At 54.6% G+C, this 25,305-nt stretch overlaps 1 protein-coding gene and 1 long non-coding RNA gene across 7 annotated transcripts; one reads left to right on the forward strand and one right to left on the reverse strand.

Annotated features, from left to right (window-relative positions):
- Positions 1-390: 390 nt before the first annotated feature.
- LOC103300984 (PDZ domain-containing protein GIPC1) lies at positions 391-17,101 on the reverse strand. 6 transcript variants are annotated; one of them, XM_054717375.1, is made up of 10 exons: positions 16,966-17,101; positions 14,074-14,210; positions 11,805-11,892; positions 8,721-9,041; positions 7,864-8,049; positions 7,599-7,779; positions 6,714-6,826; positions 6,298-6,379; positions 6,049-6,185; positions 400-740 (listed from the first exon to the last, which is right to left on the reverse strand). In XM_054717375.1, the coding sequence occupies exons 4-10, from the start codon at positions 9,006-9,008 to the stop codon at positions 477-479; spliced, it is 1,251 nt and encodes a 416-aa protein (XP_054573350.1). In that variant the 5' UTR covers positions 9,009-9,041; positions 11,805-11,892; positions 14,074-14,210; positions 16,966-17,101; the 3' UTR covers positions 400-476. The 6 variants fall into 6 exon arrangements, with proteins under 6 accessions (XP_054573351.1, XP_054573350.1, XP_054573348.1 ...); XM_054717373.1 differs by lacking the exon at positions 16,966-17,101 and adding an exon at positions 16,461-16,532 and having other exon boundaries at positions 14,159-14,210; XM_054717374.1 differs by lacking the exon at positions 16,966-17,101 and adding an exon at positions 16,461-16,532.
- LOC129149403 (uncharacterized) lies at positions 15,960-23,441 on the forward strand. The gene is made up of 3 exons (XR_008556303.1): positions 15,960-16,023; positions 17,530-17,704; positions 23,202-23,441. It is a non-coding gene; the product is annotated as an uncharacterized LOC129149403 (long non-coding RNA).
- The last annotated feature ends 1,864 nt before the right edge of the window (positions 23,442-25,305 follow it).

A 25,305-nucleotide genomic window follows, 5' to 3' on the forward strand; every position in this document is an offset into this window, starting at 1 on the left:
GGGGGTGTCACTATGGTAGGGAGCATGGACAGGCCTTGGAGGGAGGGGTTCAAGGCTGTGATGGGGCATGGCTTGGGGGTACAGCCTTGAGGCTGTGTTGGGGGAGCTCAGAGCCCCCGTGGGCGAATGGCTGCGGGAGTCCGTCCTGGCAGCGGCAGGGGCCAGAAGCGCTCCACCACCCTCACTGTACCCACTCGAGCTTGGGGCTGGGGTCGCAGCACTCTGCGCATGCTCCTGCGGCTCCGGCTCCGAGTCAGGCGGCCTGGGCCCCCGCGTGGCCAGTCCCGGAACTGCACCTCCGGAGGAGCGCCCTGGGCCTCTGCCACCCCCCAGCGGCCACACGCGTTGCTGTAGCACCAACGGGACACACCACCCTGGGCTGATCCGCAAAATGGCTTTATTCCTCGAAGGCTCCGCGCTGCGGACCTTGCCCGGCATGGAGTGGTCCGGCTTAGTTGCTGGGCCTCCGGGTGTGCCTAGAAATGGCTGAGGCCACTGTGCCGGGAGCTGCGCAGCGAGCTGGCCTCCCAGGTGCTTCTGGTTAGACCCAGCGCGGGGCTGCCCTTGGCGCCCGTCCTCCCGGGCAGGAGGCGAAGCAGTTGGCGCAGCACGGCTTGGCGCAGCAGGATATACACCCAGGGGTCCAGGATCTGGTTCCACGAGGCGAGGCGCACGGCCATAAACAGCGGCCTCTGCAGGGAGCTGGAGCCCCAGCCCCCAACGGCCAATACCACCAACACCTGCGGGAGAAGCCGGTGTGGGTGTGAGCGGCGGAGTGGTTGTCGGAGAAGGGGCCCAGCGATGGGTGGGGCTGGGATGGATGGGAGCTTGACTGGAAGGTAAGGGGGTTGTGAGCGTCACGGAGGAAAATGGGTGTCTTCGTGAAAAGGAGCTACGGAAAGATCGGCGAAGAAGCCGGGCCTTAAAGGCCGCGGAGAAGCAAAGGCCCTTCATTGAGTGGGGCTCGGACTAGAAAGAAGTCCCAGGTGTTCCAAAGGGCAGAGGGCTGAAGGGAAGAAGAAAAACGGGGGGGGGGGGGGGGGGGGGGCGGGGTGCAGAGAATGAAGTGTCAGGGCCTAGAGGTTGTGGGGCTGGGGAGAAAGCTTGTGGGGTTGGGGTGAACTACAAAGACCCCAAGAAGGAGTAAGATCAGGGGCCTTGGAGGAGGGGTGGATGTCAGAGGGGGCGGGCAAAGGGCGGGCTTTCTTGACAGGTGGGGCTTGGAGGGGGCGGGACTCTGGCTGGGGGAGAGAGGACAGGAATATCCTCGGTTGGAAAAGGGTAGTAGGGGCCAAGGCGGGCGCAGGAAGAAGCTTGGCTGAAGGGGCCGGTGCGCCCCTCACCAGCAGCGGGCTCCAGCAGATGCACGACACCACCATGATGCCCACGAGCTGGCCCACCATCTCCACGTCGTGGGCGCGGGCTCTACGCGCTGAGCCACGGCCCAGGATGCCGCTGGAGGCAGCGGAGGCCGAAGCGACGGAGGAGGCGGAGGCCGAGCGGAGTCCGCGCCCACCCCATCGCCGGCGGCTGTCGGGGCCTGAGGTCGGGGGTGGCGGTCGCGAGCGGCGTCGCCAGCGGGCGCGCAGCAGGGCCAGGCCGCTGAGCGTGTTGCACACGAGCGCGGCGAGCAGCGCGGCCAGGCCGAGGCCGGCGAAGAGGCCGGCGAGCAGTGCCTGGCCCCAGCCGCCCGCCGGGCCCAGGCCGATGAAGCACCACGTGCCGGGGTACTGCAGCTCGTAGCGGCCCACGCGCACCAGGGGCAGCAGAGCCACGGCCAAGGCCACGGCGGCCAGCGCGGCCAGCACTAGGCGAGCGCGGGCCACCGAGACGTGCGCTGCGTGCAGCAGGGGCCGCGTCACCCCCACCCAGCGCTCCACCGCCATGCCGCAGCCCAGCAGCAGTGGGCACAGGCCAAAGAAGACCATGCAGCCACCCAGGAAGTGGCAGGCGCCTCCGGCTGGCGGGCGCCCCGCGGCGTACAGGCGCAGCACCAGTGCACCCGGGATCACATGGCCAGCCAGGTCGGTGGCCAGCAGGCTGGCGACGAACAGCAGGAAGGTGGCAGCCGAGCGGCGGCGCCGCATGCGACCCAAGGCCTGCGCCAGCAGCGCCAGTGCCAGCACATTGGACACCGCGCCCAGCGTCATGGAGAAGATGGGCAGCGCTGGTGATGCGCCCCCGATGCCCGGCGGTGGCCCACTGGATGCGTTGGGGGCCACAGGTGCAATACACGTGGTCGCCTCGCCCACCAGGCTCAGGTTGAGGGGCCCGTAGGGGTTCATGTCAGGTGCCGGGGGTGGGGCTGGGGAGAAGAGGAGGGCAAGTTGAGGCTGGCCCAGGACACAGCGCCCCCTGGGACCAGCTGATGGTCCCTTTTTGGGTCATTAGCGCCCAAGTGACCCCATGGCAACGCCAAAGACCCTGGTGCCCAGTTCCTGACTTCTCCTCGGCCTCTTACCCTCCCAGCTCTTGCTCCCAGCCCCACTCTGCCTCACTGCCTACTTCTCGTTCGCTGTGGCTCCCCTGGCCCCAGTCCCCTGGTCTATGATAGCCTCTGGGTCTCACAGACCCTCCTCCCATTTACATCATAGCAAATTCCTGGTCCCCTGCCCCATCTGATACTCACGGACTGTTTCTGATCCTAGGGCTCCACATGACCCCACTGCCCCATCTCGGACAGCCATCATCATGTCATCTCTACTCCAGTCCCATCCTTGATGCCCACAGCTCCACCTCTGCCACTGTGGGCCCATCTCTCCCCATTGCACTGTCTCTGTCGCCATGGCCCCATCTCTGTCCCCCTCATTCCCATCTCTGAGCTCCATTGCTGTCTCCCTCTCTCTCAGGCCCTATCCGACCACAGCTACCTCACCCAGGATGCCCCAGGGTTCCACTCCCGCCAGCTCCATGTTCCTGCCCCAGAGGCCTCAGGCTGACCCAGGACCACCCCTCCGTTGATACCAGTGGTGAGGGCTGAGAGGGCATTACTGCCCCCTGGGTCAGAAGAGAAAGGAGAAGGGACAGATAGTTAAGAGCAACCGGGACAGAGGGCTGAGAACACAGGATGGACAGGTAGAGGGAACCATGGCCCCATCCTTCTGTGCCCTCCAACCCCACCTGAGATCCTTGCACCCCAGTCTTCTTACCTGGTGGTGCCTGGAACACCAGGTCCCCATCGCCTGCTTCTCAGTCCAGCTGCCCGCTGCGCTCCAGCTCTCGGCAGGCCGCTCCCTCCCTCCCTTCCTACAGGGGCGGCTCCTCACTCGGCTCCCTGCCTCCTCTGGCTGCCCACTCAGGCCTCCAGGGGCTGCTCCACCCAGCACCAGCCCGTTGAGGGGCCTGGGGGGGCAGAGACCCCCCTCTCTGCACTCCTGGCAATGGGTATGGGCCACTCTGGGCCCCAACTCCCCCTATGAGGAAGGGGGGCTCCCATGGAGCTGTCCTGGCCCCCCCGTGACCCCTCCCCTTGGTAGGGCAGGAGCACCCCCCTTCCCCCCAGGCTTGGGCCTCTCGCCTGCCTCATTAATAAAGCGGATAAAATCTAAACACTGGAAAATGTGAGCGTCACCAGGGGCCGGCTGGGGCGGCTGCAGGGGGTGCCGCTACGCCCATGGGGGCTGCAAGATTGGGGGGCTAGCCCTTGTGGGGGCAGCAGCACTCCTTTGCCTGCCAGAGTCTTCATGGATGTTGGGTGGGTGGTGGTGGGCAGTGCCTTGGGTGGACTAGCTTGGGTCAGGCCCAGCCGGGCCAGGAGATCCGCCCACTATTTACACAGGGGCTTAAAGCCCAGGCCAGGGCAGCAGGGAGTCACATCCCTGGAGGGGAGGAGGACCAGGCCCAGTGACCAGGGGGCGCTCCTAGATCCTGCTTCAGGATGTGGTGAGGGACACCTGGGACACACCCGTGGACACACAGCTGCAGCCTCACCTCCTGCCCTGAGAAGGAGGGACGGTCTCACACCTGAAGACTCACTATCACATCCCCTAACACCCTGAGACCAGCCACCATCTCAGCCTGTCCCCCCTTACCCCCCCCGCCCCCCCCCCGCCAGCCACATTCCTCAGAGCCTTGGAGTCAGCCATCATCACATCCCTGAACTCACTAAGGCATTTGCACCCCCAGCACCAGAGACAGCCCCATAGTTACTGACTCTAACACTGGCCACTTTTCTCAACACCCTGAAATACAGCCCGTGAGATCCTTCACTGATACAGCCCCCCAGCCATATCCGTATCACTCAGAGATACCCCCTAACAGCCCAAGGCAAGTTTCATGGTCACACTCCACACCGGAAACACAAGGAGTTGCAACGCCCTGGACTCCCCGAGATCTTGCTGGTCACGCCCTACCCTAGAAATAGGAACATCCAGACACACAGTTCTACAGTCACATACCCACCCTCTATGTAGACACTGCCATTTATGCCCACAGACACCTCAATACAGTCACAAATCATCAACACTGATACACAGTCCTACTCTCAACACTGAGACACGCCCTTTCAGTAGAAGGCTCCTACTGGTACGGACACATGAGACACCTCCAGGTGCCCAGGAATGCACGGAGTAACCCCGACAACTGCTACCCCTGCCCCACCAGAGAATATAGCCATGCACCCCCAGCTCAGCGGCACTCCCACTTCCCCCACCTTGGAGGCCAACTGCCCACCCAGTGGAAATGGGGAGTGGGACTGGGCTCACATTTCCCCCCTCGGCTCAACCCCCACCCCCAACATTCCTGCAGGGACCTCCAGCCTAGCTGGCTCCCTTCCTTCAATTTTGGCTCTTCCCTCCTGGCCTGGCCAGGGTCCCGCCCCACCCCCCTTCCCAGATCCCCCTTAAATCCTCGAGGGTGAAGCGGGTTGTCAAAACAAGCAGGCTGGGTTTGTGTCCAGTGCACAGCACGGCCTGCCGTGGACACCGCAGACCCTGCACGTCCAGTCGGGTGCTGTGTGGCGGCATCATGGCTGCTCCCCGAGCTTCAGGGATGGCTCCTCCCCACAGCACTTGCCCCAGCCCCCAGCGGGCCTGAGGCTGGTTGAGCCCCCTCCCCGCCAGCTGTCTTTTCCCAAGCCAGGCTCCCACACCTCCCGGCCCTGGTGCTTCCCACGACCCTGGGCTGTAGCCAGCAGCCCTGGGCCCACCGTTCACATCAGGCTGGGGTGGCACCGTTCAAAAGGGAGCAAGACTTGAACCCTCGGTAGGCCAAAAAGCTCAGGCCTTGCCTGGAAGCCTGGTGGCCCACAGCCAGAAGCCTCATCAGGCGGAACGGGTGGGAGGGGGCGGGCAGCCAGGGCCAGCTCCTAATTCAATTTGGAGCCAGAGGATGGATTTCAGCTGCTACATTTTTCCCAGCCGGGGCCCATCCCACACTCGCACTCCAAGGCCACCAGACAGGTCCAACAGCAGAGTCTTTATGTTCGACAGCAAATTCAGATACGAAAGCCCACCGCCATCATTCCTCATGCCGTTTGTCCAGGGCTGGGCTGAGGGAGACACGGGAGTGGGGTGGGGAGGGGGGAGTTCACAGCAGACGTGTTTCAAATGCAGAGGTAGGGAGCTCCTCTGGACGAATGGCGGAAGGTGGGGATTATTGCATTTGCTGAGGGGGGACGCTCCCCCTTTTGAGTTCCCTGTCAGGAAACCAGGGAGGTCAGGACCCCCGAACAGAACCCGAGGCCTCAGGGAGACAGAGGGACCAGTTTGGCCGCTGATGTGGAAAGTGTTGCGGGCGGGGTCTGGCTGCCCAATCTGGCTGGTCCCTCCCAGAGCCTGATCTGGCTGAGGTAGGTGGGGAACAGGGTGGGAGTAGGGGGGTAGCTGGGGACCCCAGCCAGGCTGGGAATTAGGGAGGAGTGGTACCGGTTGGAGTGGGGCAGAGGCTCAGCCCCACCTCCACGCCACATCCTGGGACTGCTGGGCCAGGGCCAGGGCCAGGCTGAGCCGGATGCCGGAGCCTGGGCGGTGGTGTCCCCACCCCAGGGGCTCCCACCAGGCCCGGCTCAGGTCATCGCAAGGTCCAGTGGGAGGCCTAGTATCGGCCGACCTTGGCGTCCCCAATGGCACCCCAGACGTCAAAGACGAACTCATCAGGAAAGGCAAAGTCACCCAGCCGCTCATCCAGGGCCTCGGCCAGCTCGTCTGGATTCCTCTTGTCCTTCCCAAGCTCTACCATGGTGGCCGCTGGGGGTGGGGGAGCAGAAGGGAGGTGGTCAGGGCAGACCCAGTCCACAGGGTCTGGAAGCCTCCTCCCCCAGACTCCCGCCCCTCCCAGATTCAAATGCCAAGCACTCACCCAACTCTGTGTCCCTGATGCCCATGTAGCTCTCCAGCAGGTCATCTACTTTCTCAATTGCCTTCTCCTCAAAGGCCGAGGGCTGGAGGTGGGGTGGGAGGAGGGACAGTGGCACATCATAATGTGAACATAACTAATTGTATTTACTAAGTGCCAGGTCTCTTTTTGCCACTTTATCTATATTAACCCTCAGTTCATTCTCAGGGCAACCCCGACATTATCAGTATTACTCCCCCCCCCCCCCCCCCGCCATTTTACAGACAAGGAAACTAATAAGGCCAACAAGAAGGGTCCTAGAGCTGGGAGGAGGCGGAGGTGGGTTTGAATCCAGTGCCTGGAGCCCCTCAGCTAACAGGTGGTACTGCACCCTATGAGTGTGCAGGGAAGGGGGGCTGGGGCCCAGCTGGAACACTCACCAGGTCCTCTACAGTGGCAGGGCCCCGGGATCGGAGCCGGAGAGTCCCTCTGCCAGTGCCCAGCTGGGGGCCGGAGCCAGGACGGCCACCCCCTGAACGCATGCTGATCATGTCTGTGGGAGGCAGGGGAGGTGTGAGAGTGGGAAGCCCAATTCCAGCATGTTCTGGACAGGAACCAAGACATCCTGGCCTTTGACACTCCCCTCTACCTTCTCCAAGCTGCTGCAGGCTCCAGGGGCAGTTGGGGGCTGAGGTGATCCCAGGAGGGCAGGATTCCTGACAGACTTGGCATGGATGGGAGAGGGGCAGCCAGGGGCTGGGAGTGGAAAAGGCTAAAAGGGACATTAAAGGGGGCCACATCTCTCCCAGGGCCCAAGGGACAGGAAGGGGATGGGGCCTTGATCTCTAGCTGCTGTCCCCAGGGTCAGGGGGGTGGGGATGGGGGTAGGAGGGAAGAAATAATAGCTGCTGGGCCATGGACCAGCCCTAGCTGCTTGGGGAAGTGTTTCAGAGTCCCCCACCCCCACCTTAGGGGCCTGGAGCCCATTCCTGAGAGTTAGTGAAGCCAGACTGGAAAGTGTGGGGGGGCTGGCACAGGGCAGCCAAGCCTGGCTTATCAGGGCTGGGGGGTTGGGGGGCTGGCCAGGGTTGGGGGCGCTTGGCTGGGCTAATGGCTCCTGGAAGCTGGATGTGGGGGCAACTTCCTCCTCGTCCCCACCCTCCTCCCAGGCTGGGCGGAAGGCCAGCACCCCCCTCCCCAAGGCAAGGCGGAGCTGTCCCTTTTTCCAATTCGGCCTGCTGGGCTTGGGGCGCCACCTTCTGGTGGCTCATGGCACTGCAGGCAGGACCCAAATATATTGGGTGGTCCAAGCAGCAGCCCCTCACCAAAAGCTTTGCGGGGCTCTGTGAGCTTCAGGGTGAAGGTGCGTCCTCGGGGCAGCTCCTTGAGCAGCCGGGCCACCTCGTAGTGCCGACAGCCCAGCAGGCTCTGCCCGTTGATGGCCTCGATCATGTCGCCCACGCTAATGAGCTGGATGTGGTCAATGACGCTGCCCTCCTTGATGCGCTGAGGAGAGAGGAGCTGTCAGCCCTGTGGCTCTGCCCCCAGACCTATGCCGTCCCCCCTCTCCCCCTGCCCACCCTCAGGCACCTTGATGAAGGCGTAGCCGGCCCCGTTGTCGGTGATAGTGAGCCCTAGCGCCTCCTCCGACTTGAACACCTCCACCTCCTTACGCTGCCCCTTGATGTGGGCAAAGATGAAGTCCTCCAGCCCAATCTGGCCCCCCAGGAGCTTGTCCATGTCCACTTTGTGGGTGTTGAGGGTGCAGAACATCACCTGCAGAGGTAGGAGACACTTAACTCTCACCTTCCCTCCCTCGTCCTTTGAGGAAGAAGGAAAGAGAGCCTGGAAAGGCCTGGGGGTCCCCAACCCAGTGCCTGACCACTCCAGGAGCCAGGGCAGGGCCCCCACTGGGATGTCAGCTCAGCCAGGGCTGAAATTCCTGTCCTAGCAAAAATCTCCCTGCCGGCTCCAGGGCACAGAGCCTGGCCCACTGTGGGTGCTTAGTGCATGCTTGTGGAATGAACGAAGGGCACAGACACCCACCCAGCCTACTGAGACCCCTGTGGCTACTTCTTGCTCAATCCCTCCTGTCCTCTCTTTCCTTGTGCCCAAAGTCCTTGGGGTCAGGCCTCTCTATGCATCCTGGAGAAGTGAATCTTGCACCGGACCTCCAACCCCCACAATCCACCGGGGTGCAAGCCTCTCAATGCGTGATGGGAATGCAGCATCCAGTCCTGGACATCAGTTCCCATAATCCACTCGGACGTAGGTGTCCCAATACCTGATGGAAACTCAGCCTCCAGCCCTGGCCTCCAGTTCCCCATAATTCAGTGTGGCATAGGCCTCCACATCTGCAGCTTTGGCACTGAGCCACAGTTCAGGACCAGAATGGATGTCCAGGCCTCCAGCCCACCGTCAGAACCCCGGGACTCCCTGATGTGTACCTCCGCAGCTGGCAGCCGGAAGGCCTCCGCGATCTTGCCATACAGCTCCTTGACGTTGGTAAAGCCCTCAATGCGACCAGTTGGGCTGCCGTGGGCCAGCTGGGTGTGGAACACAAGGCGGGGCCGCAGGGCCGGGGGAGGGGGAGGCAAGCCCATTTGGGGCCCCCTTACCCCACCTCCACCCAGGGGCCCCGGCTCCTCCACACCCAGCCCACCACGGCCTGGCTCAGCTTCTTCATTTTCCACCAGAGGTGGCGCCTTTTTCCGCCGCCCCAGTCCCAGTGGCATGAGCAGCGGGAAGAGGGAGCACGCCCAGGAGATCTGCAGGGTGAGAAAGTGGGTTTAGGGCCTGTGCAGTGGCCCCAGGACATCTTTCCCCACCATTAGCGCCCTACAGGCCCTATGACAGAGAACAGAGTGGCCTCAGTTCAAATCCCTGGCCCCAGCACTTTTATACTCATACATAATATTAGCAGCTAATATTACAACCCCATGCTAACTGCTCCATGACCTTACTTAATTGTTACACTACATCGTGATGTAGGGATCATATTATGTTACTAGAGGCCTGGTGCACAAAATTCGTGCAGGGGGGGGATCCCCTCAGCCCGGCCTGCACCCTCTTGCAATCCGGGATCCCTCTCACAATCTGGGACCGCTGGCTGCCTGCCTGCCTGATTGCCCCTAACTGCTCACCTGCCTATCTGATCGCCCCTCATCACTCTGCCTGCCTTCCTGATAGCCCCTAACTGCCTGCCTGCCTGCCTGCCTGTCTGCCTGCCTGATTGCCCCTAACTGCCTCTGCCTCGGCCCCTGCCGCTGCGGCTTCGTCCGGAGGGACATTCGGCTGTCTGATTTAATTAGCATATTACACTTTTATTATTATAGATGATTTCTCCCATTTAACGGATGAGAAAATGGAGGCCCAGAGTGGTTAAATTCCTCTTTATTTTTCTATCAGTCGCAGTCATTAGTACTGTACAAAAAATTTCCGGCCCTCCCTTCAAAGCACATAGGCAGATGGCACTTACAGACCTCCTTATGATTGGGCAGACATGTCACTAGTTCTGGACAATGAGTTGTGAGAGGAAGTAACACATGACATTTCTGAACTAAAGCATTTCATTACTAGAGCGAGAGCCTCCGGAGATCTGTTTCTCCCTGGCAGGGTGACCAGCCACAATTGACATGGTGGTGGCTCCATCAGGCCATGCCCTACGTGACTACAGTGAATGGAACTTCCCGACAAGCTGCAATGGACACATGGAACAGGAATGAAAATTAAACCTTCGTTGAGTTTGACCACTAAGGTTTTTGTTCAGCCACTAAGTTGTTTGTTCCTGTCAGGATTGATACAACATCATTCTTTCTTCTCTCCCCTCCCCTGTCTCTCTTACTCCCCTCTCCCTCCCGTCAAACAATATTTTTGGGGTATTTACAATAATCCACGCACCATTTTAGATACTTCCTTCAATAAGCAAGGTCCCTGGCTCGGGCCACCATGTGCAGTTAGTTACACAGTCATTCACGGTGCAAAGCACCAGGCCCTGGTGTGGTGAGGTGTGCTAGGAGGAAGGTGCTATACTGGCTAAACGGGGCCCTGCTGTGCTGCCCAGAAGCGTTCATTCAGAGAGGTATATCGAATATAACTTCTAATCGTCCCACGAAGACAATAAAACCAGAACAGTTCTATAAACAAGGTCAGGGAGGGCCTCTCTGAGCAGGTGAAGCTGAATCTGAGACTTGACTGATGGGAGGAAGCATCCACACGAGGATGTGAGGCCAGCACGTTCCAGGCAGAGGGAACAGCCCATACAGAGCCCCTGGAGCGCTTGGCATGTTTGAGTAACAATAAGGTCAGGGAATTCTGTCTTATTCAGACCTATATTCTCAGTGCAGAGAACAGTGCCTGGCACATAACAGGTGCTCAATATATATTTGTTGAATGATTTATCCTAATATTCACCAGCCCACCGGATTCTATGCCCGGCTCTGTGTAGTTGGAACAGAGTGAGTAAGGGGGAGAACAGGAGGCGGTGAGGGTGAGGAGGTGACAGGCATACATAGCAGGGCCTTGTGGGCTGCAGGAAGGACTTGGGCTTTTGCTCTGGGTGAGGGTAGCAGCCACGGAGGGCTCTGAGCAGACTCACAGATTCAGGCTCACAGACCAGCCAGAGACCAGTGGAGATGGAGCGGAGTAAGCAATGGGAGGGTATGAAGAGGGAAAGTAAAAGAGGTGACATTAGCTGACTGTGCAGGGCCTTATAGACTGGGAAAGAATTCAGATTTCATTTTTCAGTCACATGTCCAAAGTCACGGAGGCTGGCTGCATCCTCAGGTCTGACTCCCAGGCACAAGTTAATAACCACAAAGCTGTCCCCTAAGCGGCGCTATTTTCCTGGGCCTCAGATGCTTGGCCTGCAGATGGGGACATTTTATCCCTGGCCAGGTTGTGGTGAGGATCAAATGAAACCAAATTATATTTTTCTGTGTAAAAGGATGCCGGAAACCGAACATTGTCACTTGGTAGTTATGTGAAAATGGAACTTAGGAAGGCTGGTCAACCTTGAAGCTAAAGGTCAGAGCCAACCACTCCCTATCTAATTGAGATGATGGTAATTGAGGCAACTTCCCCACCAAATAATCTTGTAAATCCTTGTTGATAAAATAACCTGTCTGTTACTGGAATTACCTGCCTAAGGGCAATGGGTGTATCTCAAATCTCTAATAAAAAGGGACAGCAAAGGTCAAAGCGGTGGAGTCCTCCCACTAGAGGTGGCTCCCGCCTGGCCCCACATTTTCCCAAATTGATTCTTTTCTAGCTTCTCTTCATTTTGATTGCGGCCTTCTCCAGAAACCGGACCCGAACGGGATCTCTGAAACACGAGGGACGTGACAAGGGATCCCACACAGAAGACTTCCTTCCCTCCCTTCAGACCGCCTATTCTGGGAGCTGTCCTAGATTCAGTGGAGCCCAGTGGGCTGCACCCATCCTCATGCATCCATTCACTCGTTCGTTCATTCATTCATCTATTCTCCAACACCTCCTCCAGTATCACCTGGTCCAGCCCCATCATCACTCACCTAGACTAGTGCAGTTGCCTCCTCCGGGTTTTCCAGTTTCTACCCTTGCCCCCCACAGTCTCTTGTCAACACAGTAGCCAGAGTGATCCTGTAAAACATAAGCCATATCCTATCTGTCCTCTGCACTGAACCCTCCCAGGGCGCCTAACTCAGAATAAAAGTCAATGTTCTCAGCCCACGAGCCCCCAAACATCTGCCCCCCCCCGTCCTGTTAACCCCCTTCCCTCACCTCCTCCTAATCTCCCCCTCGCTCCCTCCCTCCAGTCATATAGGCCTCGTCTCAACACATTAGGCAAAGTCCTGCCTCAGGGCCTTTGCACTGGCTGTGCTCCCTGGTATCCACGCAAATCACTCTCACATCTTTCAGGTGGAAAATATATTTCATCCATTTAGCTTGTTCATTATCTGTGTTCTAAAAGGTCAGGGAATTCTGTCTTATTCGTACCTACATTCTCAGTGCAGAGAACAGTGCCTGGCACATAGCAGGTGCTCAATATATATTTGTTGAATGATTTATCCTAATATTCACCAGCCCACCGGATTCTATGCCTAGCTCTGGGGAGACAAAGAGGCACAGGCTGTAGTCTCTGCCCTCAAGAGGGTCTTGTCTCCCCAGCAAAAACACAGGCCCCACCTCTATGGTCCCCTATCCCTTGCTTGTCAGTACCCACCTGGGCACAGGGCAGGTGCTTCCTCTATCCATGGAGACAGGTATTGTATCTCCACCTTTTTGTGTGTGTGTGTGTGTTTTTTCCACTCTCCTCATAATTGATGCTGAATACCTTTGAATACATTTATTAACCACTAGGATTTGCCTTTTGTTACTTGCCTCCTGCACACTTCCTACTGGGGATGTGCCCTCAACCAAGGTACATGCCCTTGACTGGAATCGAACCTGAGACCCTTCAGTCAGTAGGCTGACGTTCTATCCATTGAGCAAAACTGGTTAGGGCAGTCTTTGCCCATTTAAAAATAATTACACAGCCCGGCTGGTGTGGCTCAGTGGATTGAGCATCATCCTATGCACCAACAAGTCATTGGTTCAATTCCCAGTCAGGGCACATGCATGGGTTGTGGGCTCGATTCCCAGTGGGGGGCATGCAGGCGGCAGCAGGTCAATGATTTTCTCTCATCATTGATGTTTCTATCTCTCTTTTCCTCTCCCTTCCTCTCTGAAATCAATAACAATATATTTTAAAAATAAAATAAATAAATAAAAAATAAATAAAAACATATTTTAAAAAGTAAACAAATAAATAAAACTTTCTCCATGAAGCATTAAAATAAATAAATAAATAAATAAATATTATTACACAGCTTGTCTTTTTTTCTTATTGATCTGTGGGAACTTTTTTTTTTTAATATATTTTATTGATTTTTTTACAGAGAGGAAGGGAGAAGGATAGAGAGCTAGAAACATCGATGAGAGAGAAACATCGATCAGCTGCCTCCTGCACACCTCCCACTGGGGATGTGCCCGCAACCAATGTACGTGCCCTTGACCGGACTCGAACCTGGGACCCTTCAGTCCGCAGGCCGACGCTCTATCCACTGAGCCAAACCAGTTTCGGCTGTGGGAACTCTTTATATATTCTGGATACTAATACTATATATCCTTAATACTAGTCTTTTATTGGTTACTTCATTGATAGTACCCATCATTGAATCTAGCACACAGTATGCACTAACTGAATATTTGACAAAAATAAGTTCTGAATGGATAAATCATTACTGTCTCAAGTTATTTCATTACACTCAATGATTAAAAATAAAAGTACTGCCCTAACTGGTTTGGCTCAGTGGATAGAGTGTCGGCCTATGGACTGAAGGGTCCCAGGTTTGATTCCGGTCAAGGGCATGTACCTTGGTTGCGGGCACATCCCCAGTTAGGGGGTGTGCAGGAGGCAGCTCATTGATGTTTCTCTGTCATCAATGTTTCTAACTCTATCCCTCTCCCTTCCTCTCTGTAAAAAAATCAATAAAATATATTTTTAAAAAATAAAAATACAAGTACTTATCATCACCTCCTCTGATTCCTTCATACACTGCGAGGCAGAATGCTAAGGACTTGAGTCTGAAATCTGGCCTCCCCACTTAATAGCTGTGTGGCCTGGGGCAAGTATCTCAAGCTCTCTGAGTTCTAAGGAAACCCTACATGTGCCAGGAACAGCTCCTGGCACACAATATAAATGCTGGTGATTATTCCCAACCTCCTTATTCTTTTTGCCCACACTCACTACCCTGGTTTGGGATGGCTGCGTGTCCTCACCTGTGAGGTGGGTGGTTATTGAATTTGCTTTCCAAGGCAGAAGAGGCAGGGTGGCCTGGGTTCAAATCCCACCTTTGCCACTTACCAGCTGTGTAGCCGTAGGCAAGTCACTTCACTTGAAGGGGCCTCAGTTTCATCTGAAAAATGAATGGAATTCCTGTCTCTCAGAGTGCTTGTGGGGATTCAGAGAGATTATGCATGTAACCTGCTTAGCACTTTCTCTGACATTCAACTTAAGGAAGCTGTTATTATTATTGTCGTTATTATATTGCCTCCTCCCTTGCCCTGCCCAGGAACATTCCAGTCCTCTCTGCCTGCCAGGGCCTACTCTAGGCCACCTCCTCCAGGCAGCCTCCCAAGCTTGCCCCACCATCTTAGAATTGCCCCTGGGGTCCAGACGGCTCAGGCCCATGAACTTAATTACATGTTGCCCTGGCAGAACTGTTGTCTTCCAGTCTTAGGCTGTTATTTAACTCCATGTCTCTATTTTAAAATGTAAACCAGATCGTGTTACTCCCCTGCCTCAAATCTTACAACAGTTTTCTTAATGTGACCCTTGACTCACAGAATCGCCACCTTGGCTGCATCTCCTGCCTCAGCCACCCTATTCCAAGCTTGGTCCAGCTTCAGAGCCTTTGCCTGGGCTGTGCCCTCTGCCTGGTCTTTGCAGGGCTGGTTCCTTTTTTGTCATTCAGGCCTCAGCTCTAAAGTCACCTCCTCTGAGAGCCCCCTTTGTCCAGAGTTTCTATCATGCCACCCCCTCATATTTTATTCATAGCACTTATCATCCTTTGTAGGTGTCTTCTTTACTTGTTAGCTCGTTTGTTGTCTGATTCCCCTGCTAGAATGACAGCAACCTAAGATTTTTGTCTTGTTTACTATTGAATTCTCTGTGCCAAGAACAGTGCCTGGCACATAGTAGGTGCTCAATAAATATTTGCAGAATGAATGAATGAATATATTTTGTATCTTCATTCTGAGTGCTATCTGAGGCCCCAATCCTCAGAACATGTACGCCGTGGAGGTGGTACCTGCCACCCTCTCCCCTGGTTCTCAGGCTCCCTTCAAACCTGAACACAGGGCCGGAGAAGAAGAATTTCAGCCCCAGCACTGAGTGGGTTAGCTGGAATTCCAGCATCCCCATCCTCTCTTCCCTGTGAAAGGCCTGAAACTTAGCAACCCTACAGCCACACAGAATTATAATGGGGGGGGGGGGAGCAGGAAGCAGGGAAGGGAGCTCACACAAGCTCAGCTGGAGGGGGGGGGCTGGGTACCACGCCCAGGTTCCCCTGTCCAGTTGGGTATTGCTTTGGAGAGGAGGGCGGGAGACCTCTGATTCAGTCTTGAAAAACCTGCTCCTGGGTGTTTCCGGGGAGAACGCCTACTGCCCTGGCATGGGCCCAGGCTTCCCAAGGGGACCCAGCCGGCATGGGACTCCAGCATCCTGGCCCCCTGCCTTTCTCCCCTGAAGATGTCACTCTGTTCTCAGGACCCAGATACTCCAGCCTTGCTTTCCTACTGAGGGAAGAAGAAACATGGGGACAGCTTATTGCTTAAGAGGCTGCTGTCTGCTGAACTCTGGGGGGTAGGTGTGGGAAAAGCAAAAAAGCAAAGACCAGCAGGTGTGGCCCAGATAGTATGTACGGTGTTTGTGTATGTGTGTGTGTGGGGGGGTGGGGAGGGTGCGGGGAGGCAGGCAGCAGCAGGTGGAGGAGCTGCTCAGGAACATTTGAGCCATGAAGCTACTGGACACGTAGTCTAGCGTTTGAGTCTCCAGTTCTGGCCTCTGAGGTATAGGGTTGAGTCCCAGATCTGCCACTAACTAGCTGTGCGACCTTGGGCAAGTCACTCCACCTCTCTGGGTCTGCTACTTGACTCCTAAAAGAAGAAGTAACAGGACCTCTCATGATGTGTTTAAATTCAGTGATCGGCATGGTAAATACCTGACACGTAAGTGTTCACTTAAATGCTAGTCGGGGTGATTTTTTTTTTTCATTGTTATTATCGGGACCTCGGTCCTTCCCAAGCCCCTCCCGGGCCCCTGGAGGATTGGGACGCGGCCAGCTCCGGGGAGGTGCCTGGGCAGGGCTCAGAAATACCGACCCCACGTCTGTTCCCGTCGGGACGGGGGCTGTCCAGAGGGGTGCAGGGGCAGGGTGCGGCTGGAGACCCATTCCAGCGGCGGGAAGCGTAGGCCCCCTGCCCTAAATGGGAAGGGAGGCGCCCGGCTGGGAAGGGGCCTCAGGCATCCCCCTGCCAGTCCAGCGGACTCCGGCCGCCGCGTCCATCGGGCCGGCCCCACCCCGTACGATCGGCCGGATCCCCGCGAGTTCACGACAGGGTCCCCGGAGCGGCAGCGCCGTGACCCGCGAGCGGGGACCACTCACCTGCGCCGCCGCCTCCCTGCGCGCGCCCTGCTCTGCCCTCCACAAACTCCGGCCGGGGCCTCTCCCGCAGCCTCGGACGGGGGGCGGGGCCGGCGACCGCGCCCGACCAATCAGGAGTGGCCTCCTGTAGTTCTCGGCCAATCCCCGCCGCGCTTCAACGAGTCGGGTGGAGCCGACCGAAACATTCCAGAGGGATCCCGCCTCGTCCGGCTCTTCCCGACTCCCCTGCCCCGCGGCGCAATGGACCTTCCCGCCCCGCCTAAGCCGCGGCGGGCTATACCACCGCAGGGCGCCGGAGGGGAGAGCTGAGGCTGGGCCCCGGCGAATCGAGGGGAAGGGAGGAGACGAGTTACCAATGGGAAGCTGGGGCGCTGGGCCACGTGCTGTGGGTTGAGTGTCTCGGGGGTACCGGGTGTAACCAGCGGGGGACTGGCCGTGGGAGCCCGGTGACCGAGCCTGAGTTTGGGGGAGAGAATGCAAACTCTCAGCGTCCCGAAAAGCGTACCTTTAGAAGGCCTGGGAAAGGGCCGAGGGCAGCCCCCAATCCAGTTCTCCGCCTGGCCTGGCCTGCCTCTGCCCCAGCCCGGCCATCCTCCGAGCGGATAAAAAGACGCATTCATTCCAGGGTGGCGGGCGGGGGACTGAAATGAATAGGGAGGGTCCTGAGTGTCCCTGCTTCCTGGGGTGTACAAAGGACAAGGACATTCATTCATTCATTCATTCACTCATTAAATATTTAATGTGCCCCTGGCTGGTGCCAGGCTCTGTCCTATCTCTGCGGACACACCGACTAGTAAACTGAATGTGCTCCAGGGAGAGGGAAACTGCGTGCAAAGGCCTGGAGGCTGGACGGAGAGATAAAGTCCTTTAGGATAGGAGCTAGCAAAGCAGTGTGAATGGATGCCACGGAATGGAAGACAAGGGCAAGATGTCCTGTTCGCTTGTTGGTTAGACCAGCAAACATTTAGAGAGCACATACTAGGGGCTAGATTACCAAGGGCACCCAGGCAACCCAAGCCTCTGCCCTCAGGGAGCTGACCTTTCAATGATTCAGTCTCCTCCATCTCAGTGAACTACCCGCCACCCCACCCCGTACAGAGCACGCGTGTGTGTATGAGAGGACCAGGTAATCTCACCATCTCCAGGTTTGGCTTGTAACCGGGATTGCTCAGGCGCGAGCAGATCCGAGAAACAAAGACACAAACGCATCTCGCAAAAGCCAGGACGCTCAGTTCTCAGGACAGGTAAGAGATTTCCTTGTTCTACTTCAAAGCGGGCCACTTGGGCAGCTGGGGCTAGAGCAGGAGCTCGCTGTGTGGTCTGGAAACTGTCGTTCTTGGAGGCCTCTAACTGCTACGGCTATGCTCAAGCCTGATTAAATGTCTGGGTCTTTGCAGTCCCCAGTGTGAGCTACTGTGCATCCCAGCCACACGAGGACCCAGCAGAGGGACAAAGTGAAAGGGGAGAGTGGGCCCTGGGCTTAGCTGCTGAGGGCTGCTGGGGCGGCCCCACCCAGCTGGCAAACACCAAAATCTCCATGGCAACAGGTTCAGCTATTGTCCTCCTCTTCCTGTTCTGCTGACCTCTGCCCCTCCCACTGAGCAATCGGCTGCCTTAGCTGGCCCAGTGGCTTCTGGGGGACTGTGCCCACCGTCCTGATTGCACCTGGCGTCCGAGATTCTCCCTAGGGCAGGATGTAGGGCCAAAGGGACAGTAGTGTCCCTAGCCAGAATCCACCTGAATCCATCTGCTGACTGATGAGGAAGTCCCCAGGGAGGGGGTAAGGAAATTGCCTAAGGGTATAGAGCAGTGCCTGGCACCTCTTACCCTCCTTTAGAGTTCGAGAGGCATGCTTGGAAACTGAGGGGGGTGGGGGAGACCCAGCTGGTGAGGAGCTCAGATTTGAGGGTTGCTTCATCCCCTTTGGGAAAAGTAAAAATCTGGACCAACTATTACATGCAGAAGGAAAGGTTGAAGTAGAAAATCACCATTTTTCAGCCAATAGATGAATAAATGATTCAGGCAAGGCTCATCCATGAGGAAGTGGGCATTCCGTTTCAAAGGGCCAGCCTGCAGATTGCTGGTTAATTGTAATGGGGAAAAGGTACTGGGGCGGGGGGAAGGGAACCTGAAAAGCACCACCTTAACCAAGTGATCAAAGTTAGCATCACCAGTGATGGGACAGGCCATGCTCACATGCCCCCTGCTGTGATGTGCTGAGCAGGACACCACATCACCTACAAAATACTTCGTCCTGCCAAAAGTGTTTAACCTGAATCTAATCTTGAGGAGACAATCAGACACACCCCGACTGAGGTGTGTCTGAAAGGAAGAAAGGATGGATGGAAGGAAGGGAGGGGGAGGAATGGAAAGGGAAGAGAAAGAAAAGGAAAGGAAAGGAAAGGGGAGGAAAGGAAAGGAAAAGAAAGGAGAAAAAATTGACCTGGGTTCTTCAAACAGATCTATGTCATGAAAGGCATAATCAATCCCTTAGTCAAATGAATGAATAAAAGTCTGGGGAACAGTTCTAGATTGGAGGAGGCGAAAGAGAGATGACTATCAAAATCATATGATCCTTGATTAAATCCTCCATAAAAATTTTCAAAAAAATATAAAACAGCTATGAAGGATATTCTTAGGATAACTGGGGCTTTTTGAATGTTGAGGAGATGTTAGATAATATCATATCCATGTTGAATCTCCTGACATTAAGCATTGTACTGTGGTTACATAAGAGACTGGTCTTCTTTCTAGGTGATACATGCTGATTTATTTAGTGGTCAATTTGTGATGGCTGCAACTTGTCAAATGGTTCAGAAAAAATATGTACATAGTATTTTATATACAGTATCATAATATGGTATACATTAGTACTTTTAAAATATTTTTTATTGATTTCAGAGAGAGGAAGACAGAGGGCAAGATAGAAACATCAATGATGAGAGAGAATTGTTGATCAGCTACCTCCTATACACCCCCTACTGGGCATGTGCGCTGACTGGGAATTAATCGGTGCCCTCTTGGTGCATGAGACAATGCTCAACCAACTGAGCACCCTGGCTGGGCATGCATCCTTTATATCTTACTCATGTGTCCCCCAAGATTGGTCACCAGGCAACCTCCAGCTCCCCACACCACAGGGATAGCCATGGACACATACCCCTTTAGGGACCTGGTAAAAATCTCCCTAGGAGAGAGACCTGGATGCAGAGATGCTGGGTCAGCAGGCACACTCAATTGCTGTGGCCCCTCAGACTAGCTGCCCCCATCATACCCACTGGCAGTATGGGAAGGTCCCATGTCCCCACATTTCCACCAGCTGTTGGCATTATCCAGCTCGCTAAATTTTGCCACTCTGACTCACTGTAAAATGCTATCACCATTGCTTTATTTTATATTCTCTAATTTCTAATCATTTTGAGCATGTCCTCATTTGCATGATGGCCTTCTGGTTCTCCTCTTCTGTAAATTACCTGCTCATAGCTTTTGCCCTGTTCGCACTTGACCTTGCTATCTTTTCTTGTTCCTTTGCATGAGTTCCTCACACAGTTTAAATCTGCATTGTCCAGTCTGAGCTGTCAAACATGAGGACTTGAAATGTGGCTGGTATAAACCGAGATGTGCTGTTAGTGTGAAATACACACCTGATTTCTATGACTTAATGGAAAGAAAAGAGGATGTAAAATATCATATCTCATTAACTGTTTTTTTAATACTGACTACATATCATAATAATATGGATGTGTTGGGCTAAACTAAATGTATTACTCAAGTTAATTTCACTGTTGACTTTATTTTTTACTATTTTAATGTGAATATTAAAACATTTATAATTGCCCTACCTGGTTTGGCTCAGTGGATGGAGCATCGGCCTGCAGACTGAAGGGTCCCAGGTTCCATTTCGGTCAAGGGCACATGCCTGGGTTGTGGGCTTGATCCCCAGCAGGGAGCGTGCAGGAAGCAGCCAATCAATGATTCCCTCTCCCTTCCTCTCTGAAATCAATAAAAAATAATTAAAAAAATAAAAACATTATAATTACATATGTGCTTGCATAGTTCTACTGAATAGAAGTGGGTTAGAGAGCCTTGTCAGTTTCAACAATTACAGATAATGTTTAGATAGAGTCGGGCACTGTTCTAAGAATTTTATATTTATTAAATCATTTAACTCTCTGAATGGCCCTGTGAGCTAGCTACAGTGTTCAGCTTTTCAAATATATCCTCCAGGATGTGAGGGCGATCTGGCTGCGACATCTGTCACCCCATTGATCGCCAGGGTTGATTCGGCTGATCTGGCTGGTTAGGCGGGTGTCCCCTCCTCCCTCACCGATCCATGTGCGTCCCTCCCGAAGCTGCGCGCTCAGTCGAAGAGGACCACCTTCCCCCCAGAGGAGAGGACCGGTCTTCGGTCAAGGGTATACGAGTAGCTGCGCTCCCCTGCTAGAACCTCCAAACAAGCTCCCAAATATATCCTCCCATTCCATCATTTGATGTTTTGCTTATATTCTTGATATTCTTCATTAGAAGGAAATTCTTAATTTCAATGTAATAGAACTTATCCATTTTGTGGTTTGTGCCTATAAAATTTAATCCAGGAGGCCCTTTCTACTCTTAAATCACAAAGATATTCTTTTTATTTATTTGGGTTTTTTAAAATATATTTATTTATTGATTTCAGAGAGGGAGAAGGAGAGAGATAGAAACATCAATGATGAGAGAGAATCATTGATCGGCTGCCTCCTGCACCTCCCTGACTCCCCACTGGGGATCGAGGTACAACCCAGGCATGTGCCCTTGGCCAGAATCAAACCTGGGACCCTTCAGTCCGCAGGCTGACGCTCTATCTACTGAGCCAAGCCGGCTAAGGCAAGATATTCTTTTTAAAAAAATATATTTTTATTGATTTCAGAGAGGAAGGGATAGGGAAAGAGAGAGAGAGAGAAACATCAATGATGAAAAAGAATCATTGATCAGCTGCCTCCTGCACGCCCCACACTGTGGATAGAGCCCAAAACCCCGGCATGTACCCTGATTGGGAATTGAACAGTGACCTCCTGGTTCATGGGTCAATGCTCAACTACTGAGCCACGCCAGCCGGGCACAAAGGTATCCTACTTCATTTTCTTCTATTCATTCTCTGGTTTTACTTTCCCTGTGTTTTTATTCCATCTCTAATCCCCCTTGGGCTGAGGGGTAGGATACAGTCATACTTCTTCATAACCTGCACTGCTCACCAGCTATGTGACCCTGGGCGAGCCTCTTCTCCCATGTGCCTCAATCTCCTCATCTGTAAAATGAGGATCATCATCACAGTACCTGGGTATAATAATTCTAACGTTGTTACAGTTAATATTAGGATGAAATGAACTATTCTGTGTCAAATGCCTACAGTGGCTCCTGGCAGGTAGTAAGTGCTCAGCCCACTGCAATTATTAAACTGCATTGAGGGTACAGAAATGAATACACTGTATGTCATAATAGAAACATGATAGAAGCAGAAACATTTATTAAGCTCTTACTGTGTGCCAGGCCCCATGCTGACTGCTTTTTAGGAGTAATCCCACTGGACACTATCCTCATTCTACAGAGGAGAAGACTGAGGCTCAGAGAGGGGGAGCCACTGGCTCAAAGTTGCACAGCGACTCATAGTGTGGCGCTTCAGCTCCAACCCCAGCACACGGGACATCCCTCTGGGGGTGTGAGTTTCATCTGCCTCCTTTGAGCCTGGCTCTGAGATGTGGGGACAGAGCAGACTGAGGAATGATGGTGCTAAGGCACATTGCCCTGGCTGACTGATCTCAAGAGTTTGATTGCCTGGCTATTAGTGGCCGGTAGGTTGGACTCCCCTTATAGCCTGGCAAGACTGGACTGAGCGGGACAGGCCTGGAGGGGAGGAAGAAGAGGTGGTCCTGACTAGGCTAGGTCTTGTGGCCTGAGGTCTCAGCCCCAGCGTGGCTACCTGCCTTTGGCTACTGGGTTTTAGGATGTCAGGATAAAACCTAGCAGCAGTGCCATGTTCTGAATGGGCAGATCTCTTTTCAAAATACATCTCCTACCACTCTGTCCCCAACTAGTCCAGCCTCATCATCTCCAGCAGTTGACTTCTCTCTGGTTTCCAAGCTCTTTCCTAGCTGTACCCCCAAGTCTGTTTCCTCCACAGCAGCCAGAGGGCACCTGTGAGCACCCGAGTCAGATTCCGCCCCCCTCCCTTCTCTGCAAATCACCCCCACCATGAGGCCATGTGCCCTCAAAACACTCTTCACTGAAGTATTTCATCTGGAGTCAGGCCTGGCCATGTTGATGTCTGGCATAATCATCCCAAAGAAAGTTGGGCCCCCAGTGAGACAAACAACCCAAGTCCCAGTGCCAGCTTCCTGGCAAAAGGAACTCACTCTGCGTGCCTCCTGACTCAAACTCTTTCAACCGGCTTCTCTGCCCGGGGCACCCAGGCCTGTCTCTGCAGGGCCCAGACACCTTGCCTGTTTTAAACCTGGGCACGCCCCACCCTGCTCTCTCCTGCTTTCTCACTTCAGACCACACCAGGCCTCAGGGCCTCCCACGCCCAGGCTAACTGGATCCACACCTCCCCCACCCCCCGCCTTGTGCCTCGGGGCCTCCTCCTTGGGGCTCCAATGGCCCACCCCTGAGCCCTAACAAGCTCAGAACTGTGAGAGGATCAACTCCTCTTGGTGGTGCTGTGTGTGGCAGCCCAGGACACTAAAACCCCTGTGTGTTTCCCAGAACGCCGTGAGCTTCCCACGGCCTGTATTCCCCAGAAGACTGTGAGCCTCACAAGACTGCTGTGCTTGTTGCTGTCGCTCCCTGGCTCCCCTGGCCTCGTGTTGAGCTGGCCCTCAGGGAGGTGCTGCGCCCAAGGACGGACACATGAGTCATGAAGTAGGAGCAGGCCCGGGAAAGAGGGTCTTTTCCTGGAGCCAGAGAGAACATCCACTCCTCTCAGATGGGCCGGAGCTGAGGGAGCTGGAGGAGGGCCCTTCCTGGGGAGCCCCAGCAGACCCCCAGCGGGGGCTGCCCTTCCGCCGCACACTCCCTGATGTGAGTGGTCATGGAACAAATGTTGCAGGGCCTCTGGTCTGAGTCACTTTGTCACTCAGTGACGCATTCAGCAAACACTCAGAGGGTCACTGCTGGGCCAGGTGTCACTCTGGGCACCGGGGATGCAAAGACGGTGGTGACCTCAAGGAAACGTGGTGCTTTGGGAGGGGACCCAGATTGTCTCTCTCCCCGTCGTGACAGAGAGGGAAGGTGTCTGCCCGAATAGTCCCAGCGTCCCAGCCTCCCTTCCCCACCTCGTCTTGGACAAGCGTGGAACCAGCAGACGATGAAAGTGTTGTCAAGTCTGTGGGAGGGAACAGGTACCTGTACTTTAAGGACTAGGTTTTAATAGATGCTTATTGTTTGTGTCGTGCTATTTTAAGATGAAAGGTTGGTACATTGAAATTTCAAGAGACTGATGATGACATATTTCAGGGACTTGAAGCTCTCTTACAAATGGAATGACACTCCGCCTCCTCACTCCCAGCAAAGGAAAATTAAGACAAAATAAAAACCAAAAACTTTGAAAGCGCAAAACCTTCACGCTCAAAGGAAAAGCTAAACTTCTCCCTGCAGCGCCCCCCCCCCCCCACCAACCCCTGCTCTACACCATTTGCCCCATCACCCCCAGTGTCCTCCCTCCTCTTCTCATCCCCCCTCCTCCCACTCTCTCCTCACTCACTCTGCTGCGGCCTCACTGGACTCCTGGCTGTTCCTTAAACAACTCAGCCATGCTCCTACCTCAGGACCTTTGCACAGGCTGCTCTCTCTTGGCTTCCTCCTTACCTCCTCCTTCAAGTCTTTGCTCAAATGTCACCTTCTCAGTGAGGCATTTGCTGACTTTGTTACTTAAAATTGTGCCCAACACTCTACCCACTTGGTTTAATTTTCTTCATCACTCTCAGCACTATCTAGCATATTTAATGCTTTGTTTACTCTCAATTATCCCCCCTCCTCGACTGTTAGCTTTGCAGACACAGGAATTTTGTCCAGTTTTGTTCACTGCTGCGTCCCTAGCATCAAGAACAGGGCTGGGCACACAGTAGGTGCTCAATGAATGCATATTGAATGAATGAGTACGTATAATGTGTCAGGCAGGCACTATGCTGTGTGCTTTAATAATTAGTAACTATTCAAGGAGACCTGGGGCAGGCTTTCTGCTGAGTGCTTAGAAAGACGGTCCATGTTAATTACCCACTTGCTCTGGGTCAGGCTTGTGGCTAGCTGAGTTCTTGCTCTGGGAAGTGAGAAGGGGTGACTTCTATGATTAGTCCTGTTTCACACGGGAGAAAACCAAGGCTCTGAGAGGTTTTGTCGTTTTTCTTGGGGAATGCAGAACTTGAACTCAGCACAGCCAACCTCTAGAAACCAAGTTCTTAGCCCTGTTTTTTTGCCCCCTGATGTAGTGTCTCATCCAGTTTCACAACACCCCTGTTAAGGCTGTACCTTCACTGCCCCTGATTGTCAGAGGAGGCCACTGAGACGCAGAGAAGTAAAGGTACTTGCCCAAGGACACACAAGCAGCGGAGTGGCAGAGCCAGGATGGCTCAGCCTAGGAGTAGAGTGAGCATGGTTGTCACAAGGTAGCAGGGGAGCCCTAACTAGTTTGGCCCCCAGACTAACGGGTCCCAGGTTCAATTCCAGTCAATGGCACCTCAGTTTTAGGCTCGATCCCAGGCCCCGGTCGGGGTAGGTGCGGGAGGCAACCAATCAATGTGTCTCTCACGTCCATGTTTCTCTCTGTGTTGCTCCCCCTCCCTTCCACTCTCTCTAGAAATCAATGGAAAGA

The sequence above is a fragment of the Eptesicus fuscus genome, chromosome 6, assembly GCF_027574615.1.
Source record: "Eptesicus fuscus isolate TK198812 chromosome 6, DD_ASM_mEF_20220401, whole genome shotgun sequence".
Classification (NCBI taxonomy): Eukaryota; Metazoa; Chordata; class Mammalia; order Chiroptera; family Vespertilionidae; genus Eptesicus; species Eptesicus fuscus.

Bases quoted from the DNA above. Each gene is read 5' to 3' on its own strand.
- LOC103300984 (XM_054717375.1), bottom strand. From the start codon at position 9,008: ATGCCACTGGGACTGGGGCGGCGGAAAAAGGCGCCACCTCTGGTGGAA. The intron at 7,780-7,863 runs GTGCCTGAGGGT...CTCTCTCCTCAG, and splicing joins CCGGCTACGCCTTCATCAAG to CGCATCAAGGAGGGCAGCGT. The intron at 6,186-6,297 runs GTGAGTGCTTGG...CCCCACCCCCAG, and splicing joins CATCAGGGACACAGAGTTGG to CGGCCACCATGGTAGAGCTT.